Source organism: Ochotona curzoniae, unplaced genomic scaffold (genome assembly GCF_017591425.1).
Source record: "Ochotona curzoniae isolate NIBS_2020 unplaced genomic scaffold, NIBS_Ocur_1.0 contig_883, whole genome shotgun sequence".
NCBI lineage: Eukaryota > Metazoa > Chordata > Mammalia > Lagomorpha > Ochotonidae > Ochotona > Ochotona curzoniae.
The window spans coordinates 17889568-17914324 of NW_024466599.1; the positions used below are offsets into that span (position 1 = coordinate 17889568).

At 43.2% G+C, this 24757-nt stretch overlaps 2 protein-coding genes across 2 annotated transcripts in view; one reads left to right on the plus strand and one right to left on the minus strand.

The window, feature by feature from the left end:
- HADHA (hydroxyacyl-CoA dehydrogenase trifunctional multienzyme complex subunit alpha) overlaps positions 1-8547 on the minus strand; it is a 47620-nt gene extending 39073 nt beyond the window's left edge. Inside the window, exons 1-4 of the mRNA XM_040992941.1 lie at positions 8430-8547; positions 4279-4320; positions 4116-4186; positions 1723-1856 (exon numbers count right to left, since the gene is read on the minus strand). Coding sequence (XP_040848875.1) covers positions 1723-1856; positions 4116-4186; positions 4279-4320; positions 8430-8496 — 314 coding nt within the window. The 5' untranslated portion in view covers positions 8497-8547. The remainder of the gene's footprint in view (positions 1-1722; positions 1857-4115; positions 4187-4278; positions 4321-8429) is intronic.
- Positions 8548-8787: 240 nt separating this feature from the next.
- Positions 8788-24757, plus strand: part of HADHB (hydroxyacyl-CoA dehydrogenase trifunctional multienzyme complex subunit beta) — a 30027-nt gene continuing 14057 nt past the window's right edge. The window contains exons 1-6 of the mRNA XM_040992942.1: positions 8788-8872; positions 13512-13586; positions 13695-13739; positions 19616-19715; positions 21598-21642; positions 24308-24407. Coding sequence (XP_040848876.1) covers positions 13520-13586; positions 13695-13739; positions 19616-19715; positions 21598-21642; positions 24308-24407 — 357 coding nt within the window. The 5' untranslated portion in view covers positions 8788-8872; positions 13512-13519. The remainder of the gene's footprint in view (positions 8873-13511; positions 13587-13694; positions 13740-19615; positions 19716-21597; positions 21643-24307; positions 24408-24757) is intronic.

Below are 24757 nucleotides of genomic sequence, written 5' to 3' on the forward strand. Positions count from 1 at the left end.
GATGTGAGCTTGAGAGTTAATGTCACTGATAATGTCTTGGTGAGTAGGCCTTTGACAATTTACACACAGGAGCACAATTAAGCCCATGCCATTTTTGGACACCTTATTGTGTGCTAATTATTGCCTCAGAATCTGGCCCAGACATACAGCACACCCTCTGGGAAGGGGCTTGATATATATGTCTTAAATACTAATGCAAGTGATGGGAGTGAGAGCTGAAACTGCTATGGCAATAAATAGTTATTGTTGTCTCAAAGGCTAGCCTGCCTTTGCAATTTTTTTGGAGCCTAGAAAATGTAATTGTTTTAGCTGCTTTTATAATTTTTAGCTAGAGGAATTAAGGATGTTTTATTAACAGAAAAAATGCTTTTAATTATTGCTTTATTGTTTATGGGGTTGTAGGAATCTATAGTTGTAGGGGGATTTAACATTTGAAGTTTCTGTTTTAGATGTTAGATTTTTTTCCCTTGTAACCTATTTTCCCATTAAATGATGAGTAAATTGTAGAAATAGAAATGTGGTAGGTATGTACTACTGATTAGCAGGTAATCTCATGTGCCTTGGCCTTGGAGTCCTGGCTGCTGCTCCATGGCTACTGTTGAAGAATGAATAATAGCTTGCTTTGAAGACTATGAATACAATATTTTACAGAATTATCTTTAGGGGCACCTGTTTAGCCCTGAAGTGCAGACAGAATGACCGAATGTCTATACATGCCCCCCTAGTCTCAAAGTAAAAAATAGAACAATTAGTTGCTTGTGTAGAAGCTTGAGAGGGCTTTGAGTAAATAAAAAGGACAGTTTTTTCCTGAGCTGGTGTGAGAATGCACCAAACGTCTGTGTCTGTGTCTTTCTTTATCGCCGACTCCACGCACCCTTCCTGAGCTCCGAACTCGGCTGGAGCTGGACTCCGGCATCTCTCTATCCCTCCCTTTCTCTGTAACTCTCTCAGATAAAATCAATCTTAAAAAAAAGAAGAAAGAAAGAAAAGGCTATATTTAGACTGACATGGTTTAAGCAACAAGTCGCTCTATTTTAATAACTTTACTATACTTGTTAAAAAATTGGTGGTGGGGGGGGAGGGTGGCATGATGTAATCAGATAAGCCTCTACTGGCAGTCCGGCATCCCCCATGGGCACTGCAGTCCTTGGGCCCCTACACCCATGAAGGAAATCCAGAAGAAGCTCCATGTTCCTGGCTGCGAACAGTTCAGTTTTGGCTATTTCAGTCATTTGAGGAGTGAATCAGTGGATGGACGATCTCTGTCTCTCCTTTTCTCTATGTAACTCTGTCTTTCAAATAAAAACAAATCTTAAAAAGAAAAACCTTTCAGAAAATATACTTCTATCTCCTTTTATTTATTTATCCCTTAACAGAGTGTGAGCAAGGATGCTCTTAAGGAGCTCCAACCACTGGTTCTTTCTCCAAATGTCCATAGCAACTGGGGCTGGCCCAGGCAGCAGCTGGGGACTCAACTAGCTGAGCAGTTACCTGTTGCCTACCACGCTCTGCATTAACCAAGAAGCCGGAATCCAGAAATAGAGACAGAATCTGCATTCCGGTAGTCCAGTCTGGGACCTGAGCATCTCAGCCAGCCTATTACCCATCAGGTCAAATATCTGCCCCTCCACCTTCTTCCTTCTTTCAAAAAGAGTAACTTTAGGTCTAAGAAGTAAACCATTACCTTGGATAAAAAGTGACTTCACATTTCTCAAAACTTACTTGATATCAGCACCTGCCACAAAGCAGCCTGGCTTTGACGAGATAAGGACGGCACTTCTGATCTGATCACTAGTCCAGATTTCATTCATTACTTCCATGAATTCTGACTGCAATTCTTTGTTCAGTGTATTTACCTGCAAAGGGAAATACATAAATTTAGGCATTTAAATTTGAAATAACAAATACAGGCATTACCAAGAAATGCTATTTTGATTATGAGCAATATGTTTATCCAATAGAAATATAGTTAGGGGCCAGGCACGGTAGCCTAGTGGCTAAAGTCCTTGCCTCACACGCACAGAGATCCCGTATGGATGCTGGTTTTACTCACGGTGGCCCTGCTTCCCATCCAGCTTCCTGCTTGTGGCCTGGAAAAGCAGCAGAGGCTGGCCCAAAGCCTTGGGACCACGCACCCAGGTGGAAGACCCAGAAGAGGCCTTGGGCTCCTGGCTTTGGATTGGCTCAGCTTGAGCCATTGCGGCACTTGGAGAGTGAATCAACGGATGGAAGACCCTTCTTCTCTGTATGTCCGCCTTTCCAATAAAAATAAATCTTTTTTAAAAAAGTCACTAGTCTGTTTCTCAGTAAGTAGTTTGAATTAAAAAAAAGATACATGTTGTTAGAAACAACAACAAGAAAAAGCAGAAAACAAAATCTCAAACTCAGTAGTTGGCCGTCCAGACAGCTTTGGTCAAAGCACCTCTTCCTTTAAAAATAGGTCTACTCAAAGCAGGAACTCGAAGTCACACTCCTAAGAGTATGAATCAGATGCAGGCTATATAAATAGGTCTACCTTTACTAGCAAGCAAAATGTTTGGACAATGTTAATTTAATAAATCAAAGTTATATACACACTATGACTAGCGTTGTAAATATTATTTGTTGAAACTGGAGTAAGCGCAATTATTTTTGGATTTAGATTACATATTATTACTATTTGATTTTTTTTAAAGACTTATTTATTTTTATTGGAAAGACAGATTTACAAAGAGAAAGACAGCCAGAGACAGAGAAGGAGAGGGAGGGAGGGAGGGAGGGAGGGAGAGACAGAGAGAGATCCTCTATCTGCTGGCTCACTCCACAAATGGCTGCAACAGTCAAAGCTGAGCTGATCTGAAGCCAGGATCCAAGAATTCCATCCGGGTCTCCCACAAGGGTGCAGGGTCCCAAGGCTTTAGGCCATCCTCGACTGCTTTCTCAGGCCACAAGCAGTGAGCTGGATGGGAACTGGAGCAGCCAGACATGAATTGGTGCTCATGTGGGATGCCAGGGCTTGCAAGCAGAGGATTAGTCAAATTAAGTCTTTGTTCAGGCCTCTGATTTTTTTTACATTTTAACATAGTTGCAAAATTTCTTGTCATTGGCATTTAATACTGCTGATCTAGTAAAAATGCTCATCTTAAAATTCTAAAAAAAATCTCTGAAGCTTCAGTCATGCCTTAGTGGGCACTAAGATTTACTCTGGTGCCAGGGAGTGTTTTTTTTCCTCAATTTTATGCATGTTATCAATTGTTTCTACCCAGGTTCTCCTATTTCTCCTCTAGGTACAAGACTTGGAAATAATATTTTCAGCCTAACTGGCCAAAGTTCTCACCTTGCACGCTCCGGGATCCCATTTGGGTGCTAGTTCTAATCCCAGCAGCCCCACTTCCCATCCAGCTCCCTGCTTGTGACCTGAGAAAGTAGTCGAGGACAGCCCAACATATTGGGACTCTATATCCATGTGGGACAAACAGAAGAGGCTCTGGGCTCCTGGCTTCAGATTGGTTCTGCTCCAGCTGTTGTGTCTGCTTGGGGAGTGAATCAGTGGACGGAAGATTTTCCTCTCTGTTTCTCCTCCTCTCTGTATAACTGACTTTCCAATAAAAATAAATAAATCTTAAAAAAAAAAAAACAACAGAAAGAAACCTTCACACTAATCACAACTCCCATCACAGCACAACCCTGGATTAATGCTTCCTGCACGAATATGCACAATTATGAGGGTCTACCGTGATTTCCAGTAGTTGCATTGCACTAAGCCATTCAGATTCCTCAGGAAGCATGAGGGTCACGGTCCATATTCAACCCAGACACCAGGCAGGTAATTAGGAAGGGGGCTGAGAACTTCAGAGGTGAGAGGGGCAAGTGAGCTGCATCTTATCTCCTAAGCTAGCTTGACAATCCCTGATGCTAAGCTGACACTTAAAGTCAACCAGGAGGGACTCTTCCATAAGGAATTCTGTTTCAGAAAACTGCTCTCCGGGGCAATCTGTCAAATCTTAACTAACCTATCAAAATTAAGGATCCATGTGAGAAAATCATTACTAGACTGGCAGGTTTTGTTCTTTCCCATTCAAATTTACAAATTACATTCAGGACTGAAATACATGGTAGCAAGTTAAATTAGATACCTTTGAATTGGGAGAATTAATCCGAATAACTGCCACATCTCCTTTGACTCCATAGTTAATATGGGTTCTGGCTAAAAAAAAATAAAGAAAGGAAATTTTACTTACAAACATAGTAAGATAACTAAAAAGCAACTTAAGCATGTCAAAAAGAAATTAAACTTACTCAGCAAAGCAGAAGATCCTGTAAAGTTTCGGCAAATATAACCTGTAAGAAAAGGGTATTTCAAAATTAATTATTTTATAAAACAGAATTTATAACCCAACAAAAGACTCAAAAAAGGCTGATGTATTTTAGGCCTGTATTGTGACTATTTATCTATTTCACTTCAGTTATCAGGTCATATGCTTATTCAGATACTAAATGAGGTAGGCAGAACATGTCCACGTCCACACAGCCTGTGTACTTTGGGTTCCATTGCAAAGGGGGAGTAAGACGTTAATATGTTTACCATAATACAGGGAGATTACTGTGGATTAACCAGATGGGCTCTGTGTATCACAAAGGGGAAGAGGGAGCCAAGAGCCACAGACACGGCAGTGTGAGAAAGACACAGGCAGGTTAGTGACTCTGAAGAAGGAATAAGGAAAAAGCCAAGAAACGCAGCCAGCTTCCGGAAGCTGGACGGAAGTAAGGTGATGGATTTTCCCCCAGAGCATCCATCATGAACATAGCATTACTTAACACCCTCGACTTTAACCTTGTGAGGTGCACCAACTTTTAATCTCCCTTTGACAATAAAATGATACTTAAAATATAAAGACTGTAGTAATTTGTTACAGCAGCAACAGGGAAACAGTACACTAAGCAGCAAACCACCTACCAAGGCATCTCAAATGCATTTATCTTAGTTTTGGATTTTTTAATTTTTTCTAGAGAAAAGGACTTTCTGGCATTATAAAAGAGTGACAGTGGCTGCCACCAGTGAAACGTCCCATGTCACACTTTATTATTTTAAGCCTTTCTGACATAGGAAACTGTCCAGGTTTTTTCTGAACATGCTAGTGTATTTACTGATATTATCTCCTTTTTTTACTTGATTACTTAGAATAGGTTTTGTGTGAGCATGTGTGCAACATGGGTAGGTTAGTGGAAGGAGCTGAAATGGTTTAAACTATAGGATGATGCACCAACATATTGTTTCAAATATTTGATCCTTAACCTGTAATTCACGTGAGCCTTCTGTTCTCTTTTCATGCTCAGACATTTATCTTCTGGCATGCTTTCTTTTTCAGAAAGATTTATTTGTTATTTAAAGAGAGAAGGGGAGAGACAGAGAGTCACAATTACAAGCCACAATTACACAAACAGTACAAGGAAGCTTCTACTTAAAAAAAAAAAATCAAACTTTGTGGGTTTTTTTTAAAGGTTTATCATTATTATTATTGGAAAGGCAGATATACAGACAGGAAATACAGAAAGAACTTTCATCCACTGGTTCATCCCCTCAAGTGGCCACAACAGGCAGAACTGAGTTGATTTGAAGCCAGGAACCAGGAGTTTCTTTCAGGTCTCCCATGTAGGTGCAGGGTCCCAAGGCTTTGTGCCTTCCTCCACTGCTTTCCCAGATCACAAATAGGGAGCTAGATAGGAAATGCAGTAGCTGGGATATGAACCAGCACCCATATGGGATCCCAGGTGTGTAAGGTGAGGATTTAACCACTAGGCTATCACACTGGGCCTGGAAGCTTCCACTTGTAATCAGACTTAACCTACTACCCAATAGCCAAGCTGACTCTGCAGCTGTAAGAACTTTGGCCTACATCCACTGTGCCAGACAAACCTTTGACCTACTATTTAATCTTCATTGTGATGTAATTCAGGATCTTGTAAGATACAATCAGTGGGAAAGAGTTGGACTATGTTGACACTAATTTTAAATCTAAAAATGTCACACTGATTATCACAATCAACAGTTTTTCTCAAAATTCAATCCTGTAGGAAGAGATGACTGAAAGTCAATTAAAAAAAAATACACCATCTATGGTGGCATTTGCCTTTAACTCGGCTGTGACTATTTTATCACTCACACAGTTAGGAATTTAGCTATAGGCTAGAGATGGTAATTAAACAAGGTATATTGATTCAGATGAAATTCTCATTTGAGAAGTTCAACAGTTTCTTTTTGTTGTTGTTAAATTTTAATTTGAATTTCTGAATTTCATGGTACAATTTCATAGACTGGGATTCCCCCTCCAGTCTTATTTAAAAGAGTACATCTGCACAGCTGAACACTTTAAAGTATCCCATAAGTCAATTTCAAGAGAATTTAATCACCCACCAGCAAACATCACAAACCCATTAAAAGTTTGGCAATGTCTTGACACAGACTTATATGGTAAAGGATCAATCTATCATGTCAAAATGTAAATTCAGATGTGCAACTAATTTTAAACTCATTTCCAAGACATTAAAAAAATTTTTAATTGCTATTGAGAGGAGCAGTGACTATAACAAATCACACATTTTAAGTGGTTAAGACACAATGCAAAACATACATTTATGTGGATGTACATATTTATAGAATACAGAGAAATTAAGCTGGTAGTTTTTTACTACACATACAAAATGGAAGAATTACTCCAAAAAAACTCTTAGATACACGTATCATGGTTCTTCAAGGCTGAGCAGAGTTAATGACAGCTCATATTTACTGGATATCTATTCTATGAAAAAGTGTCTCAGGACTAGAATAACTCCTGTGGATCTCAAAGGAAGACAGACAGAATGAGAAAACGAGACAAATGGACTGCTGAAGGTCATAGAGGGTAACAGGCAGAACTAGATTCAATTCCAAAGCCAGACTCCCAATCAAATGCTAGTCGTGCGACTTCTCACACCACAGACACTTCATGGGCTTCATTTCTCATTTTACAAATGAGCAAACAGAGCCCACCTGCAGTAGATTAGCTGTCCCCAGTCATGTGGCTTCCCAGTGACCAGAGCCCACGCGACCTGTCATTTCAGTGTTCACACCAGCTGCCAATCCATAAGAGACACCTAAGAGCCAACGCAGCGGCAAGTGCAAAGACACACTTTCAATTTTTCAAATATGTGGAAAATGGGGTAGAAAACCTGTAGGAAAACACAACCAAATGCTAAAGGCAGGCCTCTGAGTAGCTGAGACAAAGCACATTTCTACGCTCTTGAGCCCTTCTCTGGTCTACGATGTATTTCAATTTCCTGAAATCTGGTTACATCATGGCTGGAACCCCCACACATGACAGCCCTGTGGAGACTCAAATGAGGAGTAGAGAAAGACTGATTCATTCAGTGAATCCCTTACAGCAAAGGGAGACTACTCCAGTATCTTAAAATAAATAAATAAATAAATAAAAGCCATGCCACCTCTTATCCCTGCGTTCAGTGGAAGAAAGGGAAAGGAATTCATATTACAAATGAAACTGAGAGTAAAAAAAAAAAAACTAAATAAGTGACAGGAAGTACACCCATGTCATAAAAGTTATGCCTGGAAATGTAATGAAATGGAAATGAAGGAAAATGCTAACTTTGAGGCAACCATGCACGTTAATTTTACTGCCCTTTACTGCCTGTTTGAGGAGAAAAGATACTGTAGCCAATACAAGCTGGCTGGAAATGGTCACAGCCTAGGGCCAGCTTTTTACATGGCACAGTATTTTAGTCCTTAGTCACTATTCTCGCTATTTGCATATTTCTTCAACCTTCTCGTTGCAATTTAACACACTCTACATTCATACTAATTGCTGCATAAGTTGTGCTCCTAACTTGAAATGTAAGTAATAAATAATTAAAACATAAGCGAACAAGTAAAAAATAATAAGCAAAAAAAAAAAAAACCCAGTTAAAAACAAGTTTTAAAAAAAGGAAATTAGTAAAAAAAAAAAAATGGCTGTGAGGGAAAGGCAGCGATCTGTAAGACTCAGCTGTTGTGGACAGGTGCTGTGGACACAAAGATGCAGCACAGCCTGGGTCCCAGGGCTGCGGGAACTCCCAACCTTAGCAGCACCAGGTCGAAAGCCACCACTAACGAAGCCACGGGGGGCATGGGTCCAGCGGGGCGACCCGGGAGCCCTGCAGAGAAAGGGTCAGACCGGCCGAAGAGAACTCAGAAATATGGGGACTGCGGAGGCCGACAGCACAGCAGGACCCAGACGGGAGCCAGGAGATGACAGTCCCAACTTGGCAAAGACGAGAAACGGGGTCCCCGGACAGTGTCCCCCTCCATCCCGAGGGCTGGAGCCCCGGAGGGAGTGGGCCGGAGACGACGCACAGGACAACCGCGGTTCCGGAGTTGCCTTCCGCTGCCTTCTGGGGCACCCTCGGCTGGGGCTCACCTCGGGAGCGGAGGATCCTGAGGGCAGGGAAGCGGCTCAAGCTGCCAATTACCCGGGAGGCCACCATCTTGGGCTGAAGAGGACGAAAGTAGAGAGCGCTTATAGCAGGGGCGGCGGCGGAGCAGAGGACTTTTCTTCCCTTGGCCGGGACGCCCAGGCGCCTGAGGGACTGCCTGACTAAACTCCAGCAGCCAAGCTGCTGCCGGCCACCCAAAACACTACGCTTCGCTCCAAGCTAACAGGGCCAGAAGAACGCTTTTCTCCGCCGGAGCACAGAAGCCAATCGAGGAGGGGCGGAAGGCCGAGTTTTCCAGTCAGGCGGTCAGCGGGCAGCCTGCGCAGGGCGAGGGGACCTTTATGAAGTGGACCCGCCCCTGGGTGCCCCAGAGACTGGTTAACCTGGTTGCAAGCCTCGTCCTGAAGAAGAGTAAACACTGAGAGAGGTGAGCCACGGCTTAGGCTCGGTTTGGCTTCCAGCGTTTGCCGCGGGCGAGCTCTGGCTTCCTCTCCGTCCGCTGGGCCGTCGGGCAAGCGGTCCTCGGAGGAGGACGGTACCAGCCGCGGTTCGGGCGGGGATTTGGGCTGGCGTCGTAGCTGCGGCTCTGAGCGGTAATCACCCGCGTCTGCCTGGATCACCGCAAGCTGCGGGACTGTGAGCGCGCGTGTGTGGGCCTCAGGCGTTGGGCTGTGTTGGGCAGCGCCTCTTCCTCGGGGCTCGGTCGGCTATAGAGATGCGGAACGTCCGGGTTCACCCCATGTCTCTGTAAAGGCGGGGATGGAGTGTTTGGATGTGGAAGGAACTGGGACAGCCCTCGGTCCTGCTTGGTGACCCGTTGTCCCTTCTAATCCAGAAGGGTCCTGGCGGTTATCTGACCATTCAACCCTCCCATCCCCACTTTCTCCGGCGAGTCAGAATGATTTTAGGGACCACAGGTGGCAGACATTGGAGCAGGGCCTCAGTCTTAACCTCGGAGCAGGAGCCCTGCGTTGTGTGACAACCTGTGTTTGTGCGGGGAAGGTAGGCCCGAGTGCTGGGATACGATGTGGGGCGTCTCCGAAGAAAGTAGCATTGATGGCCGCCTGTGCTTTGGGCGCGATGCTAAAGCGAATGTCAGCGTTTGTTAAATGAAGTTTGGGAGAACCTAGGAGATGACGTAAATGCTCGGGTTGGTGGCAGAGCCAAGATTCGGAGAGAAATCCCTGTCTCCACTGGCAGCTCGGTGGACGTTAGAACAAGAAACAAAAGGGATTGTGGGAAAGGGCAGGGACACTGGCCTGAAAGGAAGAAGGAAGAGAGTTTCTCTTGAGGCTTATGTCGGATAGGGTGGTGTTGAGTATAGCAGGTGCCTCTGCTGGTCCTATGCTGGTGCCCCTTGTGTGCACAGGTTGGAGTCCTGGCTGCTCTACTTTCCTTGTTAATACACCTGAGAAAGACTTGGAAGATGGACCAAGTACTTGAGGCCCTGCCACTCGTGTAGGGGAGACCAGAATGGAGCTTCTGGCTTCCGCTTGGCCCAGTGCCTGGGTGTTGCATACTTTTGGGGAATGAAAGGCGGGTGGAAGTTCTGTGTCTCTGTAACTCTACTTCTCAAGTAAAATGAATCTTTTTTGAAAGTGTATTCTTCATCATCGTGAGCACTGTTTTAAAGATTTGTGTGTTCACCCATGTGACAATATCACAGGCCCCACCATGAGCACTTTAAGCAGAAATTGGATGCCCTTGTGAGTAAATTGCAAGAAGGGTTCTTGATGTGCTTGTAAGATATTTGGAGTTTTATAGCCTGCTTCCTGCCCACGTAATGCTGTTGTCACCAAATTGCATTTAGCACTTATTATGTGGGTCAAAGTTGCCATTTTTTTTTTTTTTAATGGCAAGGGCCAGCTTTTAGTTGGCAGTTTTCAAGGCTATGTTTGCAGGGTAAGATATCCTGTTTTGTTTACAACTCTTAACAAAATAAAGGTTAACTTATTTGAAAGGCAGAGTTACAGGAAGAAAGAAATCTTCCATCTGCTGGTTCACTCCCCCAACGGCCACACTAGCCAGGGCTGGACCAGGCTGAAGCTGAGAGCCAGGAGCTTCACTGAGTCTCCCACATGGGTGCAGGGGCCCAAGTATCCCAGCCCTTCTCTGCTGTTTTCTAGGCACATTAACTGGGAGCTGAATTGGAGGTCGAGCATCCAGGACTGGAACTGGCACCTGAATGGGCTCTTGGGGCTGCAGGTGGCGGTTCAGCCTACTGCCTGGCTCCCTGGCTCCTGTTCACAGCTCCTCAGAGGTGTGTAACTTTGAGCCCCAGGGACTGTAGTTTGCCAGCCTCTGATCTAGCTCATACACTTCATTTTATTCCCTGAAGTTACAGCAAAATTGTAAGCTCCACCAGGAGGAAGTGATAGGATGTTTCTTTGTTCTTCAGCACTTCAGTGCAATGGTTTATATTGGAGGGGTACTGAGTATGTATAACTACCAGCTAATAATAATAGCAGGCACGTGCATAGGCACAGCTCTAAGCACCTGCTCATCACAAGCCTACCTGGTGTGTGTTAGGATCGTCTACATTTCATATATCAAAGTTCAAAGAGGAAGGGGAAGTCATGCAGCACAGATGGAGCCAGCGTTTGGACTTAGCCTGGTGTTACAGCCTGTGCCAATTATGTTACACTGTGTCTTAATGATGTTGCAATATTGAGTTCTGGTGCTGCCCATTTTGCTTCTGTGGCTTGCTTAGCCCCTTTTCCCGGACTCCCAGGTGTCTGCAGCTTCCAGTATCTTTGCACAGTTTTTGTTTTGTTTTCATTCGGAGGGTATCTTCAGAGGTACACACCCTCCTCAAGCCTTCCTGAGGGTGTCCATGTATTGAATATCCTTGAGGAAAAATTCCTCTTTGTTTAGCAAGTGGTGGTGAAGGTCAGTCTTCCTACAGGATAGTTTGTGTAGTTGCTCTTACTTATGAAATCTGATTTTTAGGGTGGACTGTGTCAGATATTAGGTTCTGGAGTGATTTTGTCATGCTTGGAGTGGCGAGATTGGCAGTAATTCAGAATTGTTGAATTATCGAGACCTCTTTGAGCAGGACCCTCAGAGCGTGCCCCACATCAGGGACCCTGGGGTGGTGACAGGTGGCTGTCCTCCATCCCAGGGTGCAGAGGGCTTGGGAGGCTGGGTGCGGCTTCTCTGCTTGTTCTTCCACCTTTCCCTAGATACAGGAAGGGAAAAAAAGAGAACGTGGTAATGGTGATCTCACCCACCTTCCTGTAGCCCTTGACCCTATCACCCTAATCAACTATCATCCAAAATAAAATTAATTTTAAAATGTTTATATAATCAGATCTGTTATTCATTCTTTTCCATTATGGCTTTTAGGTCTTATGCATATGTCAAAATTCCTTTCCCATCTAAGATAATCATGAAAAATTCGCTAATAGTTTCTTCTAGAACTATTATACTTTTAAGAACGTGTATACACTTTTTTTTTTTGGTCTTTAGTCTGTCTAATGTCTAATGTTGCTTTGTACTTATGTTATAAGCTGTAGACCTTAGTTTTTGCCCAAAGGTTGGCCATTTTCCAGGCAAACTTACTGAAATGAGTAATTTGTCATTTTTTCACTTATCCAAAATGCTGTATTTATTATATACTAAATTCTTGTATGTAGGAGTATGAGTCTGACCTTGGTAACTCTTGTGCTGTTTTCCAGCTTTCATTTATTCTTGTGCCAGAACTGCTCAAGAAACTGTAGTTGTTGGTGCTTTGTAGAAAGTCTGGCTGTCAGAGCAAGGGCTCCCTTCTTGTGAGCAGTCTTTTCTTGACTTTGTATTTTGACTTTTCTTTTGAGAGGAACTTGGGGGAGTTTGTGTGGCAGACACTTGGGGTGTGTAGGTGGTGCCCATGTCATGAATCTCTTGGTGTTTCCCTGACCAGAGTCGTTTGACTAGACTGAGGCTTTCTAGAGGTGGGCCTTTATCTGTTGCCTACCCACATTGCATTTTTCTTTTTAGAAACTGAAAGGCATTCTCCTTTTAGTGCACAAAGGCCCAAGAGAAGTTAAACCTTAAGACTTTGCTATTGGGCCTGGCACGATGGCCTAGTGGCTAAAGTCTCACCTTGAGCGCACTGGGATCCCACACAGGTATCGATTCTAATCCCAGTAGCCCTGCTTCCCATCCAGTTCCCTGTTTGTGGTCTGGGAAAGCAGTCAAAAACAACCCAAAGCCTTGGGACCCTGCACCCATGTGGGAGACCTGGAAGAACTCCTGGCTTCTGACTTCCGATCAGCGCAGCTCTGGCCGTGGTGGTCACTTGGGGAATGAATCAGTGAATGGAAGATCTTCCTCTCCATCTCTTCTTCTCTCTGAATATACCTGACTTTGTAATTAAATACATAAATAAATAAATACATCCTTTTAAAAAAGACTTTGCTATTATCTATCACTGTGTATTAAAGTACTCCCAAATGTATCAGCTTAAAACAGTAAGTTATCATCTGCCATTCCTGAGAGTCTGGAGCCTGAGCTGAGCTCCCTAGCTGAGTTGTTCTGGGATATCTCGCCAGGTTGCTGTTGGATATTGGCCAGGGCTGTAGTTATCTGGAAGTTTGTCTGCAGTAGAGGGTCCACATCCAAGGTCAGTTGCCTGGCTGTGAGTTCCTCATCCCGTGAGCCCCTTCGTAAGGCAGCCCCATCACATGCGAGCTAGCTCTGGAGTGAGTAATCCCAGATAGACCAAGACAGAATCTGCACTATCCTTTGTAGACTGATCTCAGAAATGGCATTCCATTCCTTCTTTCTGACGTGGACTTTTGTTCACGTAGACCAGCTATGCTAGAGTGTGGGAGGCATCTGTAGCAGGGTGTGGACCCAAGTAATTTGTGGTAAAATTAGCAAATCATAGACTACAAAGTAAGGAATTTTCAGAAAGTTCCTGGGAAATGTATGTTTTGAAAAAGGTATGTATGAGTTTCAATTTTTTTGGTACCAGAATAAACTTAAAAATATTTTAATTCTATTTTCCACAAATTTTTTGGCTTGTCCTCGTATAAACTACAAACTATTTAAATAACCTGGAGTTTATTTATTCTTCTTTTTAGATTTCAGGATGACTTCCATGTTGACACACACAGCTAAAAATCTTCCCAGTACATGCAAATGGGCTCTCCGATTTTGTAAGTTTTGTTTCTTCCTGCTCTTTAAGATGAGCTTTAGGTCTGTGACTTTGTTGCACAAACACTGAGTGGCATTGCTTTTTGTAAATGATTTGTTTTCTTTTGTAGCTCTCAGACCCCTGAGCTGTTCCTCCCAGCTACAAGCTGCACCAGGTACAGTAATTGATCAAAATACACTTGTTTTTTAAATTGAAACATGAGATGTTGTATTTGTGAATTTTGAATAAAAAAGGAGTTTTCCAGTCTTCTCTTTGTTTGCACAACAGGAACATCCCTATTGCCTTCAATTTAAAACTCTGTAGATCCAAAGAGAAGTAACATTACATTGCTTCGAACTGGACTTGCCTGTTGACAGGAACTGCCTCCTGAGCCTTGGAACCTAGAGTCCTGGGGGTTCCATAAAAAAACCTCACTGAGCAGTAGCCTGTCCTCTGGCTGGCTGTCATGGGGAGTGATGGGCTTGCAAACACTTCTGAGACCCTTGTGGGGACGAAGGTTAGCTTTGAACACTTGCAGGAAGGGATGAGCTGGTGCTTGCAGGTGCTGGCTGGTCAGCCAGGACTCAGACTGGCTGGCTTGGCAAGCAGCAGCTTGGCCTGTTTCATCTCAGTGCTGACCCCCTCAACAAGCACTTTGAAGGCTATATAGTTAACATAAATTCAAGATGATATTTTATGTTTTGTATATTCTGAGCGGTCTAGTGCTTAAACCCTACTGCTGTTCTGTGACATATGTATTTCCTGTGTCCTATAATTCCCACTAGAATAGATCTTTTTATTTGCCCCTTTGTGTCTCATTTCACCCTTTCCCTAGTTCTGATGTTCACCTAGCATTGCTTTCAAAGTCACGCAAATAGAGCCAATGCTTGCAAGTAGGAGAAAGGTCATTGCTAATTGCAGCAGATGAAGGCATTTATTTTCATCTTACACTCTTCTTTAGACTGTCCTGCAGTGTAGCTGTTTTTTGATGTTTGCTCTTTAATTACATTGTAGGTTCTCATAAGACTGAAGTTTTTTTTTTTGTATCCCCAGTTGGTACAGTGACTATTGATTTTTAGGTCACTAATGATCATAATAGTGCAAGAAGGCACCTGAAAAGACACAGAAATGTGGCAGCTGGTTTGAGGGTTGGGAGCAGCCAAGTGCCATGCTGAGCAGGTTTTGCATGAAGCAGTTTCATGACTGTTCAATCCCTTTTGAAATGTGTGTGATTATCCAGGCTTGTCATACCTGGTAGGATGAATAAATTAGAGGAAATGGGAAGAGGATTTATTGATTCAGTCAACTTGCTGCCAAACACTCCAAACTGGTTGGAGGCATTGCTGTAGAACCCCCAAACTGAGCCCACAGAGAGCCCATCGCTGACATTAGGGTAGAACACAGTAGGTCTTTATTGCGAAGTGCAGAGCACGGAGCCAGGCAGCTGTTGCTTAATTCCCAGACGTCCTGAGGAACTGAGATGAAGGTTCTTCTAGATTGAAATTGGGTGGAGAGGTGCACAGTCAGCTCACGGCTAACTTCCTGCTGGGTCAGGGGAGCTGACGGCCTTGCTTTCATAGCTCTGTGAGGCTGTGCTCTCCAAGGAGTTTATGATGGCCAGGTGGGCTCCACTTGGTTTGGGGCTTAAGCAAAAGTGACGATTACATTCTACCTGCACCTGGAATTCCACTACAGGAACCACCCCCGGACAACATTGGCTGTTAAGGTTCTTTTTGTTGGAGAAACAAATTAAAGCTTTGGATCACTCCCTTTAAGTCAGTTAATTCCTTTGGTAAAGGATAGAGAAAGACACTTAGGCTAAGAAACACAGACAAGAGGCTGGCTCATGCTTTCTTATTGTAGGAGTTCGGTTTCAAACTAATGAACTAAAAAATAGAATTGTCTGGTGGAAATTTTGACAGACTTGATGATTATATACTTCAAAATGTTTGTGGAAAATAGAGTTGAAAGATAAGCTTGTTATGGGGCAGAAATACTTAAAACCTATACATACTTGCATGCACACACACACTTGCCACGCCTAAATAGCAATTTTATAAAGCATGACCTTTTATCTTTGCCAACTTTGATTCTATAGAAGAGTGCAGTGTGGTTAGCAGTCGCCCACTGAAGCCTAGGTTTGGAGTTTAAGTCACCGTTCCAGTTTCCCTGTTGGCAGAGCAGAGATTAGAACCTACATCTTACACAACCTCTAATTCAGCTCCCTATAGTTCATTGCTATTTTTTCTGCCTCTGGCACTGTGAAATATGTACGGAGCTCTTGTGTTCTTAGCCCTCAGGAAAGGTGTTTCTTTTCTTTCTTTCTTTCTTTTTTTAAGATTTATTTATTTTTATTAGAAAGTCAGAATTACAGAGAGAAGGAGACACAGAGAGAAAGATCCTTATTCTGCTGGTTCCAGCTGCAACAGCTGGAGCTGAGCCAATCCAAAGTTAGGAGCCAAAAGCCTCTTAAGGGTCTCCCATGCGGGCACAGGGTCTCAAGGCTTTGGGCCATCCTCCACTGCTTTCCCAGGCCAAAAGTAGGGAGCTGGAAGGAAAGTGGAGCAGCCGGGATACAAACTGGTGTCCATATGAGATCCCAGTGCCTACAAGGCGAGGATCTCAGGCACTAGGCCATTGCTCCAGGCCCCTCAGGAAAGTTTTGTTGTAGCCAGGAGCTGGTGTATGGATGAAACAGGATGAGAGTGTGGGGTGACTGTTCAATGTGTGATGAAGAATGAGTGGATTTTAAAAAAGGTTTTATTTATTTGAAAGGCAGAATTGCTGGGGGTGAATGGAAGAGAGCGAGATTGTTCATCTGCTGGGTCACTCCTAAAATGGTGACAGCAGCTGAGGCTAGACCAGACCAAGACCAGGACCCAGGAGCGCCATCCTGGTCTCTCACATGAGTTGCAACGCTCAGGCACTTGGGATATGTTTTTTTGTTTGTTTGTTTTTCTAAGACTTATTTAGTTTTGTTTGAAAGGCATATTTTACAGATGAGAGGAGAGATTGTTCATCATCTGATTCACTCTCCAAATGCTAACAGTGGCCAGAGCTGAGCAGATCTGAAGCCAGGAGCTAGGAGCTTCCTCCAGGCCTCCTATGTGTGTGCAGGGTCCAAAGGCCTTGGACCATTCTCCACTGCTTTCCCAGGCCACAAGCAGGGAGCTGAATCAGAAGTGGAACAGCCAGGACACAAACCAGTGTCCATATGGGATGCTGGCACTGAAAGTGGAAGCTTAGCTTGCTATACTAGTGCACTGGCCCTAATTTGTGTCATCTTTTACTGCTTTCCCACACAGCTCAACAGGGAGCTGGACCAGAAACAAAGCAGACAGGACTTGATTAGCATTCTGATACAGGATGCTGTAGGCTCAACCTGCTTGGCCACAATCCTGGCCTCCAAGAATTGATTTGTTTAAATGCTTGTAGGATTATCTTAAGTATTCTGTAGAATGATTAGTGGTTTGAAATGGCCAGTGTTTGTGCTAGAAGTTGCTGTGGACATTCAGAATTAGAAACTGCCAAGATCTGTGGTTACCAGGGAAGCTTGTGCTAGGAGGCTGAATGTGGTGTAAGCCTGAGAGATAGTTGATAATTGCGATAATTGAGTGTGAAGGGAGCTATACAGTTGGGAGGGTGCATGACCCAAGACAGGAGGCTGAAAGGAGTGAGGCTTTGAGAGATTAGTGGCCTGTTCTTGGTAAATTTGGAGAAGTAGTGGAACATACTTGTGGACAGTCAAGGAGGAAGCAAGCCAAGCAGGATGTAGAGGATGTAGGAATTTGAATTTTATCAGAAGGTGTATAAAAAGTGTCAGTTGTTAAAAGGCCAGGTGACGGGATGGTGTGTCCTCTGTTTTCTCCTCATCAGTCTGTTCTCTGTTTGCAGTCATGAGGGGTTATCGGGGTTCCTGATTGCAGGATTTTTTGTCCTGGTTCCTTTGAAGTGGAAGTATTGACTGTCTAACCCCCCTACTCTTCCCCTACCCTCCTGCTCCTGCCCCTCCCCCAGGCTCCCTTCTGATGTTTCTACCCTGGCAGTGTAGGGGGACCACAAAGCAGGGCATTTTAGTTGTAGCTGAGGACCCCCAAGTACAAGATGAGAGGATGTGCTCTAAGTGGAACATGGTAAGAACCAGGCTAGCAGCTGTAGGAACCAGCAGGTTTTCTCTGCCTTGCCTTGCATGGTGTGTGCCCTTCTTGGCCTTTTTTGCGGTGTTTATCTCTTTTCACTCATATTTCTGGCATCTTGGCTCACTTGAGGTTTTTGCTGGCCCGTGATTCTGGCCTGTGGATGGCTTTAGTTTATCTTTCCCTGGTTCTTTGTCTTTCTCTTTAGTTTCTCATCTCTAGATATCCACTTGCATATTCCCCCATCATGTCAAAGTTAGCAATTTAAAAATGAAGTTTTTGGACCTATCATGATACCTCAGGCTAAATCCTCACCTTGCAAGGATTTGTAGCATCCGGGTAATGTCTCATTAACATATTGTAGTCACCTTGCTGTCACAATAAATAAAAATCAAGAGATCAAGAATTTCTTGGAGAGTGAACCAGCAAATGGAAGTTCTTTCTCTCTGTACCTCCTCACTGTATATCTGCTTTTCCAATAAAAGCAGTTCTTTAAAAATGAAATTTTTATTCTTCCGAAGCCAGTTCTCCCTTTGTGTAGAATAGCTGGATTTTCTTAGTCTCTAAGCTTGCTTTAGGATCCTATTTTCCTTTTTTCTGGCCTTCCTGTCTGTGCTTGGTAGCCAGTCTTCTGACAAGTCTCTTAGGTTGGTCCTGCCCTTCCCCTGGTCCTGAGTGTGGTCTGCATGTGTTACCTGTCCCCCTCCTACTGAGCCTCCTACTGCCCCTGCTGCCTTCACCAGCCTGCCTCCATTAGAGCTATAAGGATCATTTTTATTTTTACTTTTAGCTCTTTCAAGCTGGTGATAGACATTTATTATGAATATTTTTCTAAGGGGCCAGCATGGTGGCTCAATGGGCTAATCTTCTGCCTGTGGCACTGGCATCCCATATAGGCTCCCGTTTTAGTCCCTGCTGCTCTGTATCTGATCCAACTCCCTATTTATGTTCTGGGAAGGCAGCAGAGGATGACCTCTGGGTCCCTACATGCATGCAGGAGACCTGGAGGAAGCTCTTCGTCCTGGCTTCAGATCAGATCAGCTCTGACTTGTCATCTGGGTAAACAGCCAACAGAGAAAAGATATCTCTCCCGCGCGTGCACTCTTGCTCTCTTTCTCAGCTTTTTTTTCTCTGTGTAGATTTGCCTTTCAAATAAAAGTGAATCTTTAAAATAAATAAGTATTTTTCTGTGACTTCAGTGAGAGTATGAGGTGGTTGTTGCGGTGTGGTTCCCAAAAATTTGAAATTTGTTTCTGTCTCTGCTAATGAAGGAGTAAATGATTATAAGTGACCTCCAGTATTAACACCAACATGAGGGAATGATCTAGGCTTGAATATACCATTGGGGAAATATCTTCACATTTTAATGTTAAGTAAAAAAATATATACTTCATACACAAGTGTATACATGTGCATGGAGTAAAAGGAAAAAAGGATTTGCAAATATACATACCAAATTAACATCATTTACCTCTGGGAAAGAAGTAGTGAGTATTTAGTTAATTTAGGTCAAGTAGACTAAGGAAGCATTCTGGATTTTTGCAGAATAACAATAGTCATCACTCATGTAGTCTTCATTTCTACACAGGAAGGCAAAAACATCAAATTATGCAAAGGGTACACTGCGTTAACCAAGGCAACCTCTAATATGGGCATACTTATGTCTAAATTGATTGTTTCTAACACAGTAGGCTGTCACATATGAAATTAAAAAGAACAATTTTGTTAATGGAATAAATACTCTTGTCATTGGGTTTAGTCTTTATTGACCTAAAATATTACTTAAAGTTTGTGTCAATGTCTAATTATGCTGCCCTCATTTTTAAATATTGAAATGGTAAATGCAGCTTGTCACTGAATGATGTAATTCAGTGCAACTATTTTAATTAATAGTTCCTTCAATTTTATCTTAAAGCTGTCCAGACGAAATCGAAGAAGACCTTAGCCAAACCCAACGTAAAGAATATCGTGGTGGTAGATGGGGTTCGCACTCCATTTTTGTTGGCAGGCACTTCGTGAGTATGAAACAATCATGTATTTATTTTATCTGTTAAGAAACTGTTAGAAGCTAATCATATTGTTAATGAACTAATATTTGGATAGCATCCCCATAAAATTATTACACAGTGAGTTAGGCTAGGGATGAAATAATATGACCACATTTATTTTTTACCCTTTCTCGTAAGCAGTCCTAGTGTCATTTTAACTTGAAATGACAGTGTTCTACAAGTCAAGTATGTAGGCCCGATGGCTCACTTCCGACATGGTTATCTTTGCTGGAGACAGGTGTACTGCTTCTGTCCCTCCCGGGACTGGAGTGCTCAGGATGTGGGCAGTTGAAGGACCTCTAATCTGTTGGCAGGCAGTGCAAACCTAAGTGTATGGGGCTAGAATGAATTCAGACCACCCCAGACTTCCCCAGGACCACCAGCTTTTCTTCTACTTTTTTGTCTACAGGTGAGGGTTGATCTCTCCAAAACTGGTTATGGACTTTGGCAGTTCAGCTCAAACTATTGGTTCTATTGTTTTGATGTTATTTTAAGCATGCAGTCACTAATTTAAAAACTTGCTGGGTGTATTAGGCACCTGGTAAAACTAATGAGAGCCATCACTATAGAGGATTTAAAATGTGAATGTTCAGGGTAGACATTAAGATGCAGAATTTGTGTATAATAGAACAAGAGGGAGTATCATAAAAACAATTAGAACCTTGTGTTTTCTTATTTAGATAAAGCCATTGCCAGCCACACTGGGATCACATGTGGGCACTGGTTTGAGTCCTGTCTGCTCCATTTCCAGTCCCATACCCTGGTAATGTGTCTGGGAAAGCAATGGAAGATGACCCAAGTATGTGGGCCCTTTCACCCACATGGGACACCCAGAAGAAGCTTCTGGCTCTTGGCTTAGGACCAGCTCAGCTCCAGCTGCTGTCAGTCATTTAGGCAGTGAACCAGGAGATAGAAGATCAGTCTCTTTTTCTCTGTAACTCTTTCAAATTAATTAATTAAAAGAAGTAATGCTGTAAATAAATGGTAGTGCAAGTTCTTCATTCATCCCCTTTTACAAGTATAGTAGCCCATTTTAAAAAGTTTCTCTCTTTGATCTGTTTTCTGTGCTCATACAGTAGCAGAAAAACTAAGATTCTGAAGTCTGCAGTAGCAGGAAAGTGAAGAGATAATGTTATCATTGTACCCAGCAGTAACAGGACAGAAAAAGAACGATCCTCAAGAAAAGAAATCTCTTGGCTAGTAAAAATGTTTTTTGTTCTTGTTAAGGGTTGTTGTATTTGATTCCCACTGTTTTACCAGTTGTTAAGAAATGTAAACATAAGGACAAATGTGGCATAGCACATTAAGCTTCTAGTTGGTGTGTCTGCATCCCAAACCAGAGTGCCTGGTTCCTGTCCTGGCTCTGCTTTTGATCCAGCCTCCTGCCAGTGCACCCTGGGAAAGTAACAAACGAGCAAGTGCTTATGCCTTGCTACCCACGGGGGAGACAGGATTAAATCTCTGGCTCCTGGCTTTGACCTGGCCCCGTTTTGGCTGGTACTGACATTTGGCATAATGAAGACATTAAAATTTGTATTAAAGGAGATCTCAAAACAGAGTTTAGTTTTGAGGATCCTTTAACCCAAGTCATGCTGAATAAGATATTGAGTAACGTTTTGATAGGTTCTTAGCAAGGGCAGTAAGAGGTAGGGCTTGCCAGATGTTTTGAGGATGATACACAGCAAAGCCACACTGTTTCTTCACTTGAAATGGAATGCTGTGGATAGCAAAATATGTCGGCACAAACATATGTTAGATGCTTTTTTTGAATATATCAAATAGAAGGGGGCGATTGTTACTGGAGTTCTGGGCTTTTGGTTAAAGTTACTTGTTTGTTTTATTTCCCCAGATATAAAGACCTGATGCCACATGATTTGGCCAGAGCAGCACTTTCGTAAGTAAATGTAGTTTCATGTTAGTTTTTATTTCATTAAAGGCACTTGCTACCAGTTTTTACACTTGAAATTCTACAGAATTTTCCTATCTAGATAATATGCTTTTATGTTGTGGGGGCGGAAAAAAACCCACTAATCAGCTCTTCCTGAATCAGTTCATTTGTTTTAACCATTGCCACTACAGAAGTTGGAGTAGTGTGTGAGTGTCAGTAGTCATTGCTTTGCTTTGCAGGCTTAACTTGCAGTGTCTTGACGTAAAAGGATTCTGCCATGGGACTAGATGAGATTGTCAGTGTAAACTCATTATGTATTTTTTTTAAAACAAGACTTGTTTATTTTTTTATTGCAAAGTCAGATATTACAGAAAGGAGAGACAGAAAGAAAAAATCTTCCATCTGCTGATTCATTTCCCAAGCAGCCACAACGACTTTTGCCAAGGCAATCCAGAGCCAGGAGCCAGGAGGCTGCCCTGGGCCTCCCACACAGGTACAGGGTCCCAAGCCATTGGGCCACCACCCAGTACTTTCCCAGGCCACAAGCAGGGAGCTAGAAGGGAAGTGGAACATCCAGAATATGAACTGGCATCCATCTGGGATCCCAGCACATTCAAGGCAAGGACTCCAACCACTAGCTAATGCGCTGGGCCCTTTATTTATTTATTCACTTATTTAAGATTGATTTATGGGCCCAACGAGGTAGCCTAGTGGCTAAAATCCTCACCTTACATGCGCTGGGATCCCATATGGGTGCCAGTTCTAATCCCGGCAGCCCCACTTTCCATCCATCTCCCTGCTTGTGGCCTGGGAATGCAGTCAAGTACAGTGCAAAAGCTTGGGACCTTGCACCCATGTGGGAGACACACAAAGAAGCTCCTGGCTTCTGGCTATGGAGGGCTCAACTCTGGCCGTTTTAGCCACTTGGGTAGAACCAGTGGATGGAAGATCTTCCTCTCTGTCTCTCCTCCTCTCTCTATATTTTTGACTTACCAAAAGAAATAAATAAACCTTCATTAAAAATTTTAATTACGGGCCCGGCATGGTGGTGCAAGTGGTTAAGGTCCTCACCTTGCACGCCCGGGATCCCATATGGGCGCCGGTTCTGATCCCGGCGGCCCCTCTTCCCATCCAGCTCCCTGCTTGTGGCCTGGGAAAGCAGTTGAGGACGGCCCAAAGCTTTCGGACTCTGCACCCATGTGGGAGACCCAGAAGAGGCTCCTGGCTTCGGATCGGCATAGCATCGGCCGTTAAGTTCACTTGGGGAGTGAATCATCGGACGGAAGATCTTCCTCTCTGTCTCTCCTCTCTGTATATCTGCCTTTCCAATAAAAATAAAAAATAAATCTTTAAAAAGAAACTTTAATTACTGGGGGGAGGTTTTTGGCACTGCAGGTACAGTACTGTTTGGGATTGCATGTGTGTGGAATGCCTGGGTCTGAGTCCCAATGCAGCTTCCAGTTCTAGCTTCTTGCTGATGTGTGCCCTGAGAAGCAGCAGGTGATGGATGGCTTAAGTGGAAAAGTCTACCTTGAGTTTCTGGCCGCTGGCCTTGCCTGAAAGCTGATGTATTTTATTTTATTCTTATTCTGGCACTATTGTAATGCCAGATAGGAAATTTACAAGTTTTTCTTCAACTTTTTATTTTTGGAAAATGTCCAGGTTGTGTTAAAACTGAAATAACACAGTGACCAGCTAAATGCACACCTGAATTGGTTAAGCGGTAGCCTGTTGCTGTATCTACAGTCAGCTGCAGACAAGCCACTTCAACCCTAAACACTTGAGCAGGTATCTGCCAAGAATAGGACTCCCCCACTCCCAAAAAAAGACCATCCCTTAAAACCACAATTTAAAATTTTATTTTAATATTTTATACATAGTTTAGAGGGTTGCATGCTCATATGGACCTCTAAGTAGGGGAGGGAGGGTTGAGGTTAGAGAAAGGACGTGGCACAAATGTTTACAGTTTCTTTCCCTCCTGCTTGTACTGCAGGGGAAGGGGAGGGTCTCACTCCTTTCTGTCAAACTCCTTAGCACCCAGGGGTCCGGAGGATCATTTGATAACTCCTTAGAGGCTCATGGTAGCTTCGAATAGCTAGTTCATGTTCACATCATCTTCAGTTATTCCAAGAATGGCTTTCTAACTTTTCTTTTTCAAACCAGGATTACCAGGATTCATTTTATAAATGAATGTCTCTTGAATCTCTCTTTTTAAAATTTTATTTTTAAAAAATTAAATCATTTACTTGAAAGCAGAGTTCCAGATCAAAGCAGAGACAGAGATCTGCCATCTGCTGGTTCACCCCCAGTTGGCCACAGCAAGCCGGAGCTGTACCAGTCTGAAGCCAGAAGCTTCTGTGATTGTACAGTGAACTAGTCCTCCACCCCATGGCTCTGGCATCCCATGTGTATACCAGTTCATGTCCCAGCTGTTCCACTTCCAACCCAGCTCTCTGCTTCTGACTCTAGCTTCAGATCAGATCTGAGGTGGGACCCAGTGGATGGAAGCCTTCTCTCTGAGTAAAGTCTGTTAAGAAATTTAAAAAGATATAGTCTCTGCCCTTATAAGTTCAGTGCTTATCTTTTTTTAAAAAGTGCTGTGTTTTATGTGATGATTTCAGCATTACCTCTCAGTGAGAAAGTTTCCTTTGCTCTGGATTTCTGCTTTTAGGGGCCTGCTGCATCGGACTGATGTCCCAAAGGAAGTTGTTGACTATATCATCTTTGGAACTGTTATTCAGGAAGTGAAAACAAGTAATGTTGCGAGAGAGGTGAGTAAAACAATCTTTGTGGTTGAAATCTGGTCAGGTGTTTGCTTTAGAGCTTATAATAATGGCTCACACAGCCATGGCCCAAGGCAAGATCATTGGGTTCAATCCCATCTCTGACTCCAACTTCCTGCTAACGAGGATCTGGGATCTGGTGTCACAGTCCCAGCCAGTGGGTCATTGCAGACATTGGAGTGACCCAGTAGATGGGAGAAAAAAGAGAAGAATTGATAGAAGAGCCAATTTACTTTTTAAGGATTTCAAAATCTGGTAAGTCACATTTGATATAAAAGGTGATCTTATAGTTTGGATCATAGTGCGTAAAAGAATTATGAATCAAGTGGCAAAAGCTA